The sequence below is a fragment of the Mus musculus genome, chromosome 8, assembly GCF_000001635.26.
Source record: "Mus musculus strain C57BL/6J chromosome 8, GRCm38.p6 C57BL/6J".
NCBI classification, from domain to species: domain Eukaryota; kingdom Metazoa; phylum Chordata; class Mammalia; order Rodentia; family Muridae; genus Mus; species Mus musculus.
This window is the reverse complement of record NC_000074.6, coordinates 106,414,613-106,427,544: the sequence shown is the minus strand read 5'-3', so window position 1 is coordinate 106,427,544 and position 12,932 is coordinate 106,414,613. Positions and strand designations below refer to the sequence as shown.

Genomic DNA, 12,932 nt, shown 5'->3' with positions numbered 1-12,932 from the left:
AACTGAAAAAGATATACTGACTTCCAGAAGGCTATTTTTGAAAGAATACGTGATATTAACACATGCATTTCATATTGCCCTGTAAGACTGGCTATTCATAAGTGTGTGGTATTTGGCTGCTGGTGTGGGGAAAGCCTTCTGCTCCATTAGCCACAAATGTATTCTGGACTTACTTCCTGTCAATGAAAATGTGCTGAAATGCAGTCAATGGCTGGATGAAGGCCACTTTCCTTCCATATAATAATCAGTGGTATCTTTTTGGTCTTTTGGAACTGCTTTTATAAGCCTCAATAACATTGTGCTATTCTCATGGTTAGAAGTCATGTTGTTTCATATAAATAGTTCCCACATAAGGATCTCCCACAAAGTCAGCAGAAAGTTCCTGACAGGAGTCCTGTTGAACAGGAGCGAATCTGAAGAGAGTTACCACACTGTCAAATCCCACCAGACAGCACCAGCATGGTCTTGGCATTATACGCTAAGCGTGAAGCCGTATACAGGGTTTCTTTGAATGACTACAATATGGAAAGTCCCTATCTGCTATAGAATGTCTTGTTCATCTTGACTCATGGGTAATGGACTTATTGGGAAACACATCACATTTCAGCTCCCATGAACATTTATTTATCCCCACTAAAACAAACCTGCCCCCCCCAAAAAAAACCCTAAAATATATGAATTCCTGAGAGCCACCCCTTACCATAAAGATTAAGAAAGGTCAATGAAACTTGTCATCCAGTAAGCAGAAAAGCTAATAGGAAAGTCTTACCAATTAGCCTCACTCACAACAATCAACATCACTTCCTGGAACTCATGGAAAGAGGCTGGAGGACTTTGTGATAATGTGTGAAAGGGATCAATGGTCACAGTTACTCCACATTCATTTGCAAGGCACCGAGGAAGCTTTTCTCACGGTTTGATAACAGAAAAGCAACTGAGTTAAGATGGGGGTTGAAACAGCAGTGTATTCTCTTTGCACACAAAAAGAGGCAAACCATGCTGTTTCCGTAAATGGAGTCAGAGAGAAAGTTTATGGCTGTGGGTAGTTAGGTGTATACTTCTCTATAGTAAAATTGACTTGGGGCGGGGGGGGGGGGGCTCAGAAGCACCAGAGAGGAGGGCAGGGTTTCAAGCAAACTGCAAATTCTCCTCATGCAGTGCCATGAAATGCCAATGGAATGATACATCGGTTGAAGGTATAATTACAGCTGGGAAGGGTGTGTGTGTGTGTGTGCACACGCATGCATGTGTTCCTGTCCCATTCCATCAATGTCAGTTTCTGCCAATCTTTTCTTTTGTAAAGCTTCCACTAAGTGGCCTTACATTTTTGACAGATTTCCATATGGTTGCCTGTATGTCTTCAGGCTCTTCAAAATGTCACAACATGTCTGGGAATCTATATTAAAACTTTAAAGGCCTCTGAACTCCAAAATACCCTTTCTATAGCCATGGTATGAGGCCAAAGAACCCGAAAACAAGCTTTCAACGTTCAGCTTTGTGGGTTAGAGCCTGCCGTGCAACCATCTGTACATTTAGGTGGTTGGTCTAGCTGCTCTAATTCTCTGAATGTTGACTTCTGGGAAACAAACTGATTTCTACAGTTTCAGTCAAGTGAAACTGTCAATGATGTTTGAAATGAGCCTTGGCCATACTATGAGTTTTCTTTCTTTCTTTCAAGGTTGTGAACAACAGGATTTACATATCAAGCTGTTAAAACTTGGTGACTCTGCACACATATATTCAAAAGCTTTAGTAAGGTCACATCATTTCCAAACGACTACATATGCCGTACGTAGTTCTACAAGAAGCCTGTAATAAGGTATGAAAGAATGGCTTTAATTTAAAATTTTTTTCTTCTAGTGGCAGTTTTCTCTATACACAGTGTCCAAACACATAATTACATTCTCAGACTTTCAGAATCCTCTGACACTGGGTTGGAAGCAGATGTTCGGCCGTGCCTCCTCCCCATCCCATTGTTTAGCTTTCCTGCAGTTTATTCCGGGCGTGAACTCGGTGGTGTTTAGTAAGGGCGGAGCTCCGGCTGAAGTTTCTCCCACACTCCTTGCAAGCATAGGGTTTCTCTCCAGTGTGAGTTCTCTGATGGTCGTGCAAATTGGTCTTCTTTCTAAAGGCCCGCCCACACTCATTACACTCATAGGGTTTCTCTCCGGTATGCGTCCTTTCGTGCTGAATCAGGGATGAGCTTTGACTGAAGGCTTTCCCGCAGTCAATGCACTCATAGGGTTTCTCGCCAGTGTGGGTCCTCTCGTGTTGCGTGAGTGACGAGAGTCGACTGAAGGCTTCCCCACACTCATTACATTCATAGGGTTTCTCTCCAGTGTGAATTCGATGATGCTCTATAAAACTTGTACTCCTTTTAAAAGCTTTCCCACATACGTTGCACTGATAGGGTTTCTCTCGGGGATGAGACAGGGACTGCTGACCAAGAAGGGTCTGTTCAGAGCCGTAGGAATTCTCCCCAGCGTGGAGCCTCTGGTGCTCAGAGAAGTCTGTAATGTGACCGAAGTCTTTCCCACAGTCATTACAATGGTACGACTTTACTTCAGTAAGCAGGCCTTCACCTTGAGGAAGAGGAGTGTTAGGCACAAAAGCCAGGCTGAAGTTGTTACTTTGGTAAGGTTTGCTTCTTTTATGAATCCTCATATGTTTATAAAGGGATGGGCTCTGACCAAATGCCCTCCCACAAATGCTGCACTCGAAAGGCTTCTCTCCTGTATGGGTCCTCTCATGCTGGACAAGGGAAGAACACCTGCTAAAGGCCTTCCCACATTCCTTACACTGGAAGGGTTTCTCCCCACTGTGGGTCACCTCATGTTGCGTGAGGGACGTGCTGTGCCTGAATGACCTCCCACAGAGATTGCAGCGATAGGGCTTCTCTCCCGTGTGGATTCTCTGGTGTTGAACAAGAGATGAACTGCGCTGGAAGGCTTTCCCACAGAGGCTACACTGATAGGGCTTCTCTCCTGTATGTGCGTTTTCATGCTGACCAAGGGACGAGCTGTGCCTGAAGGCCTTTCCACACACATTACACTCAAAGGGTTTTTCCCCAGTGTGAATTCTCTGGTGCTCCGTGAGCTGTGTTCTCCAGAGGAAGGTTTTCCCACAGTCCGCACACTCATGGTGTTTCCTTCCAGACTGAGCTCCTTGGTCTGTACCATTGGAGTAAGGATCGCCTTTATGAATCTTCTCGTGTTTATTAAGTGATGATCTATGAATAAATGATTTCCTACATTTATCACACTTATAAGGCTTCTTTTTAGCAAGGATATTACTCTGAGTAACTAGTTCTGAATTGTGTTCCAAATTATTTCCAAATGTTTTACAGTCACTGGGCCTTATACTTGAAGAAATGTCCAGTTGTGGAACCAAGTCTGTGCTCAAACTAGAGTCTTCACCAACTTTGTTTTGCTCAATTTTTTTCTCTAGAGTGGTTATTTTCTTCTGGGAAGATGCCTCTGGCCCCAGATGTCTTCTCCCACTTTCCTGATGCCCCTGGATAGCGACATTCCAGATATCACCTATTGTGGTGTGTGATAAAACATTTGTTCTGAGGAATACTTCAGATACGCCCTGCTGAGGACTCCGTGAGGACTCAGGCCTGGTCTTCCAGTCTAAAAGAAATATAAAGTGCAAAAGTTCCCACATTTCTTGCAGCTCAAACAAAATGCTAGAGTAGGGATAAGAAAATGAGATAGAAATCATGCATGGCTGTATTTTTAAATCAGTCCCTTAGAGAAAGATGCCTGCAGAAAAGAAAGAGTGAAGTACCAGCGAATATTACAAATCCAGAGTGCCTGTCACATCCAGAGAGTGAGGAAAGCCCATGTAAGTGGGCGAGTGTGATAGGAAACAGAAGCACAGAGGAGCCTAAGTGTGCGAGTACTGATTTTACATAACAAAAACCTGCCTGGCTAATACATCCATTTTATAATTCCTTTACAGTAACCTATTAGATAGCAGGCTTCTAAATACTGCAGAAAAAAAATCTCCAGCTAAGGACCTTCTGAAAAGATTCTCTGACATATGGGGAGGCCACACACCATGCTAAAAACTGAGAAAAAGTAATGATTCGGAAAGCAAGTTATTTTTGGTCTTAAAACTAGGAGAAGTTTCAGTTTGTGTGAGCTCTGATTCTATAGCGACCATCTCTCTTCTATCATCTGTAATTTTAAAATAACATTTATTGCCTAGCAAGCCTTTAAGCTCAACATCTGGGACGAGAGCAGAGTTTGAGGTCGGCCTGGTCCACATAGAAAGTTCCAATAAAACTCATTTATATTCTGTACACACACACACACACACACACACACACACACACACACACACACTCGCATCCAAGCATCAGAGCACATGTGCAGAGGTCTGACAAAAGTTGAAGGAGTAAATTCTCTCCTATCATGTGACACTCATCTCCTTCTACCATGTGACACTCATCTCCTTCTACCATGTGACACTTATCTCCTTCTACCATGTGACACTCAGGGACCAAACCCAGGCCGTCAGATTTGGCAACAAGCGTCTTACCTGCTGAGCCATCTCACTGGCCTATTTAGTATTTGGAACAGGGCTCTCACTGAACCTGAGAGCTCACCGATTCAGCCACACCGGCCAGCCAATGAGTTCCAGGAATCCATCTGTCTCTCCCTTCCTGCGTCCTACCAGTGCCGGGGTTACAGATCTCTAGTGTTCATGGGTGTTGGGGATCTAAACCAAGATTCTCATGTTTGAAAGCAGGCACTTTTCTAACTTAGCTGTCTTCCCAGTCCCCAAACCTTTTTCTCTTTCTTTTTAAAGTGCTCTTAAAATACCTTTTTAAAAGTTTCATTTTATTTTATGAGTGTTTTGTCTGCAGGCTTATATATGCACCATGTGTGCCTGGTACCCATTGAGGTCAGAAGAGGACACTGGATCTCCTACAGCTGGACTTACAGAGTTGTGAGACACCATGTTGATGCTGGGAATTGAATCTGAGTCTTCTGCAAGAGCAAATCTCTAATTGCTGAGCCATCTCTCTAGTCCCCCTTCCCCATCACCTCACTTTACAAAGAATTTATTTTGGTCAATAGATATATCCCCTAGGTCTGTTTTTTACCATAGAATAATAATACTAGATAACATTAATATTTAGGTTCTAAGAATAGTAATTTTTAGGACTTAAGAGTATAGACTCAGTGTTTAGAGGCACTTGTTGCTTTTGTAGAATACCATATTTGATTCCCAGCATCCACATGGAATCTCATAACCATCTGTGACTTTAGTCCCAGGAAATCCAATGCCCTCTTCCGAGCTCTGTGGGTACCAGGTATGCACACAGTACACATATATACATGCAGGCAAGACATTCTTATACACACACACACACACACACACACACACACACACACGTAAAATAAATAGATCTAAAAAAAAGAATGTTTATCTTAACAAACTAAGGGAAACACCAGGCACCTTTGCTTATACCTATTACCCTAGTACCTGGGAAACTGAGGCAGAAGAGATCACGAGTTTGAGGCCAATCTGGATACATGTAGGGAGATGCTCTCTCAAAAATGAAAATACTGGGGAGTGTGGGTTGGAAGGGCTAATGCACTTGTCAAAACCAACAGGGTTGAACATTTTAGTGTATACAACATTTACTTAAAAAATAAACCCTATAGGGCTGCCAATAGAACAAGCTAGTTGAAAGTCTGTCTAGCACTCCCAGGGTCCTGGCTTTGATCACTGCTACCAAATAAACAGGGTGTGACGGGGCATCCCCCACATTCCCAAAACTCAGGTGGAGGAGGCAGAAGGATCAGAAGTTCAAATCAGGGAAGAAAAACCTAAGGCTGGGAAGGTGGCCCAGGGGTCAAGATTACTTGCTATTCAACGGAGAGTACATGAATTGGATCTTGTCACTCACTCTCACTTATTGAGAGCCCCACACAATAACTGTAATTTAAGCTCCAAGGGCTGCAATGGGCTTTTTCTTCTATCCTTCACACACACACACACACACACACACACACACACACACACACACACACCCCACACAAATAAAATAGATCTCACAAACTCAAACAACAAAAATCAAGCATGTCCCTCCAAAAACCAAAACCAACCAACCAACCAACCAACCAAACACAACCAACCAACCAACCAAACAAAAGAACCAAAAAACCAAAAAAACCCAAAACTATAAAAATAAATTGGGAGGCTAAAGAGGTGAGATGTGGCTCAGCAGTTAAGAACACTGGCTGCTCTTCCAGAGGACCGAGGTTTGATTCTCAGCACTGACTTGGAGGCTCCCAACCGTTAACTCCAGTCCCTCTGAGGGCTGCACATATGTGGTACACACCTACGTGCAGACAAAACACCCATATCCATGAGAACAAGTGAGCAGAGCTTGAGAGGTGGCTCAGTGGTTAAGAGCACGCACTGCTCTTGTGAAGGACCCAAGTTCAGTTCCCAGCACCCACACTAGGGAGCTAACAACTGACTGTGACACTAACTCCAGAGGATCCAATGCCCTCTCTGCCTTTGGTGGCTCGGGAACACAGGAACATATACTTCCTACTCTTGCTTATATATACATGCCCTGAGATTTAAGGAATAATTCATAGGTTAATTAATTAAAAAGCTGAACCCTGGACTCAGGATATAGTTTGTTGATACAGAACTTCTTTTTTTTTAAGAACTTGGGAAAAGCCCAGGATTTTCTTTTCAGTATTTCAAAGGAAAACAAAACAAAGAACTCTAACTAACGAGACTCATGCCTATGTTTTCAACTCCCTTAAGAACGCATTAAAAAGGTGGTTCTTATGTGGGTAGATGAAGAGGCATGAGGCAAAGCAAGTATCACAGCCAAAGTCTGTGATCACCTAGGTGGCAGCTCTATGATAACTACTGTACAACTTTCCGATGTCTTCCATATATTTGAGATTCTTATAACAAAATGTTGGGAGAGGAAGCAACACTTAAAGAAGTCCAATACTCAACCTTCTAAGTTTGCAACAAGAATCAATCCTAAACTCATAGTGTCAGCCATACACAATAGCACTCACTTGTAATCTCAGCACTTGAGAGTGTGTGTGTGGGGGGGGATGGGGCAGAGAGGGGGGTAGTTTGAAGCCAGGCTGGGCCACACAGCCACACGCTTTCTAACAACTAAAACAAGAAGCAAAACTCCTAAGGGCAGAGAATGCCACATTTTCTTCTCAGACTTCCTCTCAGTGGAGCTTTAATAAAGGGTTAGTTTTGTTTCTTTTTCCATTGCTAAAGGCCTAAAACAGACCTCTCCCCGAAGTGTGTACTGCATAGATTTACTGTGGAGTGTACGTTTACCAAACACAATGCACTCAGGCTGGTCAGAAGCCTCATCACAAACTAAGCTCGCTCTGTGAGTTAAAAATGAAAACACAGTCTCTGAAAAGTTGGCTTTGTCAAAATTCTAACATGCTTCTTTTTCAATAGTGACGGCAGTGTTGACTCCTGGGGACTGTGTGCTTGGGACACGGTGTTGTGAGGCTCGGACTAAGGTTCACCTTACACCAGCCTCGCCCTGTGTTTTGTCTTCACTTTCTTTAGAGACCAGCCAGGTCTCACTATTGTAGCGGAGGCTGGCCTCGAGCTCACAGAGAGCCACCTGCCTCTGCCTTCTGAATGCTGGCATTAAAGGGTTAACCAATCTCTGATGACAGTATAAAGCTGGGTGCGGTATTACATGCCTGTAATTCAGCACTTGTCTATGTTTTCCCCATAAGACTTATTTCCAGCAGGAACACCTGACTGGAGAAGAGAGACAGCCCCAGGAATGGCTTCGGCTTCCTTTTCAGGTCAGACAGCTCCCACGCCTCTAGTTAGAAGAAGTCTCTCTCCATAAGCTGTAGCCCTGTCTACACTGATTTCTAGGAGCAGAATTCTGAACTCATTACCTGGACAGAAAGGTCTTTGGATTTCTTTCTCTGATATCCATGGCTCTTCTCCTTGCTCCAATTTGAAGATCACCTCTGGCTTGGAGACTTGATACCCTGCTCATGGGTAAACACACAAGATTTGGGTGTTTGAGCAAGCAGACAAAGGACCCTCCTATAAGTCAGTACTAGTCCTTGATCCTCAGGAACTCTGAAGAAAAGAAAAGGCGCAACTTAAGGAGACACACTAGCAAAGCCCCCTTTCCTAGCTCTGTAAAATAAGGATCTTTCAGGCTCAAAGCCCAGGAAAGCTGGCTCCCCAAAACAGGCCCCAACCAAGCTTTGGGCTTCCATCTTTCTATCTAGGCTGTGTGCCACCGAGGAAGGAAAATTCAGGACTATGTGAGACACTGAGCAGGGGTGGCCCTCCTTACCGAGCGACACCAGGTGGTTGTAGTTCTCCAGCATGACATCCCTGTATAAGCTCCTCTGGGCAGGGCCCACGTGGTGCCATTCTTCCTGGGTGAAGTTCACAGCCACATCTTTGAATGTCACCGACTCCTGTGGGATCACAGCCCTGCTCAAGTCGGAATCAACAGCACAAACGCTCCTCTTGAAGTGCTGGGAACAACAGACTTGGGGACCATGTGTTAGCCGCTCCAAGGGGCAAGGTTTGGTTTTGTATGCTAATTTCAAGCACCGAGTTTGCCTGACGGAAAAGTCAAAGGGGAAGTCTATCCCACAGCCCTGCGTGTACGATTCTGTCGAATGTAGCCTGGGCTGGCCTCGGATTCAATAGGTGGTTGAAGGTGACTGTGGATCCCTAGTGCTTTGCCTTTGTGGGCTGGGACCACAGGCCTACACTGTCCTGCACAGATCACAGCTCCCGTTCTCTTTCACCGTTACAGCCTTAGCCATCCTAGAACTCGCTCTTGAACCAGGCTGGCTCCAAACTCACAGAACTCCAGCTACCTCTGCCTCCCGAGTGCTGAGACTAAAGGCGAACACCACCATCACCAAGCCTTCCTATCCCCATATATTCTCCCAATAATCATTCCCAACCGTTGGTGTACATACCTAGGAGCTCCCTGTCCATGTTTTACACACGTTCTACACGCATGCTTTATGAACCATTACACACATTGATCTACAAATTGCTTTTTATGTATTCACTAATGTTTAAAAATATCTGCTCATTCATTTATGTGTGTGTATCTGAGGGTATGTGTGTGCGTTGTGTTCATGCGGGAACCCATGAGGGTCAGGAGAACACATCAGATCCCCTGGAGCTGTGTTACAGGCAGTTGTGAGCCACTCTGTGGGTTTTGGAAAATGGACCTGGGTCTTCTGCAAGAGCAGTCAGTACTCTCAACCTTTTCTCTTTCCTTTTCCTTTCCCTTTTCCCTTTTTCCCTCTTTTCCCTTTCCCTTTCCTTCCTTCCTTCCTTTCTTTCTTATATGTAAATACACTGTAGTGTCTTCAGACACCCCAGAAGAGGGCATCAGATTTTATTACGGATGGTTGTGAGCCACCACATGGTAGCTGGGATTTGAACTTAGGTCCTTCAGAAGAGCAGTCAGTGCTCTTAACTGCTGAGCCATCTCTCTAGCCCCATTTATAATTATTAAGACAGGTTCTCGTGTATCCCAGGCTGATCTCCAGCACACTATGTGGTCGAGGTTGAACCTCCGATCTTTCTGGTTCTACTTCCCAACAGCAGGATTACAGGCGCGCACCACAACATCTGGTGTCTGTGGCACTGGGAGGGAAGCCAGGGCTTGGCTCATGCTAGGTAAGCATTGTATCAGCTGAGGCCATCTCTAGCTCTACAATTTGATTTTTTTTTTCCCATTAGACAGAAGCACAGGGCATAGGATAGGAAGCAAAGTTTAAAGAGAAGGTGATTCAGTTGCCTGGAAAGAATAGCAGGAGGTAGAGGTCTAAAATAATCTAGAACATCATCATCATCATCATCACCACCATCACCATCATCATCACCTGTGTGGGTCTTTGCAAACAACACAACCAGGCAGCAACTTGCTGATCCACAAAAGGCAGAAGGCGGCAGTTCGGTTCCTGTCACATGGACTCCTTGCCTTATTAACTTGTCTCTCTTTTGCATCCTTTTGCTTTGCACATCCTCACCACAGTGCATGGCCTTCCCTCAGCTCTACAGAAAATACTCCTAGCCACTGTTCTAGACCTCGATCAATGTTCTTTCCCAAGGGTGACTTCTCTAGTTCTCCCCAGGCTGTGTGCAGTTCATGAAGGGATGTAAACCCAGGGTTCCCTGCACTCTAGGCAGCGACTCTACTGACTGCCCTACATTTTTGGACCCTATAAACTGACCTTAAAAGACACTGTTAGTATTTTTAACTAGATTGAACTTGATTATATGATATACATAGCAACTGACTGTGCTACATTTTTGGACTCTATAAACTGACCTTAAAAGATACTGTTAGTATTTTTATCTAGATTGAACTTGATTATATGATACCTGTAGCAACTACAACTTGTAGCTTACTGTTAAAAGTATTTTGTTATATTATGGGTCTCTCTGTGGGTATTGTGCAAACCCTTTTTCCCCTCACGAAAATAGCCTTATAAAGGCCCATATTATATTCCCCAAGCCTTCCCCTTTGCAACAATTAGCCAATCGTGTCAGATTATAGGATCAAGCTTCAATTAACGGGATGAGTTTCAGTCACCACCTCTGTGAGGGAGAAAAGACGGAAGTCACCCTGGCAAACTGTGGTTTTTAGCTCAGTTTTGGTTCAGTTGGACCATTTTTACAAGAGTTCAGAGCCCTGCTAGGCTTCTTTCAACTCTGTGCGATCCTTTCTTCCTCAATGCCTTGAGCTGAGATTTTTTTCCCCCGTTTCTAACAATTTTGTTCCTGTGAGAGCAGGTATCCAAGAAGCCAGAGCCATCAGGTCCCCTTTAACCTGTATTACAAGGTGGATGTGTACTTCCTGCCGTGAGTACTAGGAACGAAACTAATTCTGCAAGAGCAGCGTGTAAAAGCTTACAGTGTGTGCTCTTAACTGGAGCGCCATCTCTCCAGCCCATCCTTATCATTTTCCAGGAGGTGCTGGGAATTGAACCTAGGACCTCACACATACTAGGCAAGTGATCTACCACTGAGCTATAGTCCTAGTTCTTACCTTCAACTCCAAAGAGAGTTCAGATTATGTTCTCATCAAAGTAAAACGGACAGCCTCAGAGCTTATGTCCAGAAAATGCCCCTTTTGCTACAACTAAAAAGTGGGTTGATAAATCTGTCTCTTACTAATTAACCTGAAGCCGGGGCTATGGAGGGTGCGCACTATTATACATTTGTTAATGGGGAAAGAAAGAAAGGAAAATAAAACGAGTGGGGCGGGGGGGGGGGCAAGAAAAGCTGGAGCTTGTCTGACCAGGTTTGGCTGTAATGGTGGTCTCCGACTCAGCGCCCAACCTTCACCGGCCTCTTATTCTAATAGGTCTCTTCTGCCCCCCTACTATCTCTTTATGGCCTTTGGATGGGAAGCAGGGGGCTTTTCTATTTTGTCCCTCTATCCTCCATTCCTCACTGAAGAGTTCTAAGAAGTGCACACTGCAATAAAGTCTCAGTGCTGACACCCCCAGAACACTTCCTCTCACAAGATCGCACTTCCCTAGTCTCCTCTTTAACTCCATCCTTTCAGAAATCCTGCTCTGCCCAGGGCTGGGCACTTTGGGAGGGGTTTTCTCCAGAGGAGGAGACTCAAAGCGATCCAAACTAAGACTCTCTATACCTATACCAATAACTGTTCCATACAGACTCCGGGGGCCTCTCAGGGTGGGATGCTCCGGGCGGTGGGGGAAGGCTCGGCTCACCTGGGGCTTGGCCGTCGGAGGTCTCGGGGCCATTCCTGCCTCAGTGTGTGCTGGCTATGGTCCAGGGCTGAGGAGAGAGGACAGGATCCACTCACCGGGCTACCCCGAGGCCCCACCCCTTCAGCTCTGCAGCCACTTCGGCCGAAACGTGGGGAGGAGCCCCGCCTTCTCCTGCTGCTCTTCCCAAGGCCAAATGAAAGGCCCCACAGCTTCGGGACAGTTCCTCCGGCCACGCCCAGTCCGTCCGCAGGATGGTCGGCGAGGCCCGGAGGACAGCCTCCTACCCACTGCACTCGGAATCTGCCTCCGGGGCTTCGGAATCCGCGACCTCAGGTCCGCCCCTCTAGCGCCCGCTGCAGTTTCTTGTTCCCGGCAGTACTGCTCTGCAACAACAGGGTCGGACAATGGCCACAGCGGCGGGCGCAGAGCCACGAGTGCGACTGCGCACAATGATCCTCGCGCCTGCCCATCCACGGGTGCAGAAACTACGATTCCCAGCTATCCTCGCGTGCCCGCCCTGCAGAGGTCCTGCCTCCTAGTGGGGGGCTGCAGTAAGAGCACAAGAAGGCGGGCAGGTTAGGTTCAAAGTTTTTCTTTGGTATGTGTGTTTTCTGGAGCTGCTGGAAAGGTTCAAAGTTTTTGTCGTGTGTGTGTGTGTGTGTGTGTGTGTGTGTGTGTGTGTGTGTGTGTGTGTGTTGGAGCTTCTAGAAATTCTCACCGCTCCTTCTTTTCTTTTCTCCTTCTCCTCCACCTCCCATCCCGTTCCCTTTCCCTCCCCCCTCCCTCTTTCTCCCTCTGTGTAGCTCAGGATGTCCAGAAACTCACTCTGTAGACTCAATTCTCAATTCTCTTAGCACACAAGTGGCTAAGGATCGGGAGTTCAAGGTTATCCTAAACTGTGGTTCAAGACCAGCCTGGGCTACAAGAGACCTGGTCTTACAAGCCAAAATAAATAAACAATGCATGCACGAATGACTAAAGTGTATAATTCAATAGACTTTAGTACATAAAAAGAGTTGCACAACCATCGTTGTAGTCTCCTCTTTGAACATTTTAATTAGCCACAAAAGAAAAAAAATCATGTACATTAATAACCGTCCCCTCGTCCTAACCCACCTCCTCTCGATCCCGGGCAACCACTGACCTGTGCTGTCTTTG

The 12,932-nt window shown here is 45.5% G+C and overlaps 1 protein-coding gene across 6 annotated transcripts; it reads right to left on the bottom strand.

Moving 5' to 3' along the window:
- Window positions 1-601: 601 nt before the first annotated feature.
- On the bottom strand, window positions 602-12,250 carry Zfp90 (zinc finger protein 90). 6 transcript variants are annotated; one of them, NM_001368331.1, is made up of 4 exons: window positions 11,775-12,218; window positions 8,348-8,548; window positions 7,935-8,030; window positions 602-3,632 (listed from the first exon to the last, which is right to left on the bottom strand). In NM_001368331.1, exons 2-4 carry the CDS (start codon window positions 8,379-8,381, stop codon window positions 1,978-1,980), a joined length of 1,785 nt encoding a protein of 594 aa, NP_001355260.1. In that variant the 5' UTR covers window positions 8,382-8,548; window positions 11,775-12,218; the 3' UTR covers window positions 602-1,977. The 6 variants fall into 6 exon arrangements, with proteins under 6 accessions (NP_001355260.1, NP_001355257.1, NP_001355259.1 ...); NM_001368328.1 differs by having other exon boundaries at window positions 8,348-8,534; NM_001368330.1 differs by having other exon boundaries at window positions 602-3,688; window positions 7,935-8,124; window positions 8,348-8,474.
- Window positions 12,251-12,932: the final 682 nt, after the last annotated feature.

Excerpts from the sequence above, each read along its gene's own strand:
- Zfp90 (NM_001368328.1), bottom strand. The coding sequence starts at position 11,807 with ATGGCCCCGAGACCTCCGACGGCCAAGCCCCAG. Across the intron at positions 8,535-11,774 it reads CTCCGACGGCCAAGCCCCAG|CACTTCAAGAGGAGCGTTTG; the intron begins GTGAGCCGAGCC and ends TGTTGTTCCCAG. Across the intron at positions 8,031-8,347 it reads CAACCACCTGGTGTCGCTCG|GGTATCAAGTCTCCAAGCCA; the intron begins GTAAGGAGGGCC and ends ACCCATGAGCAG.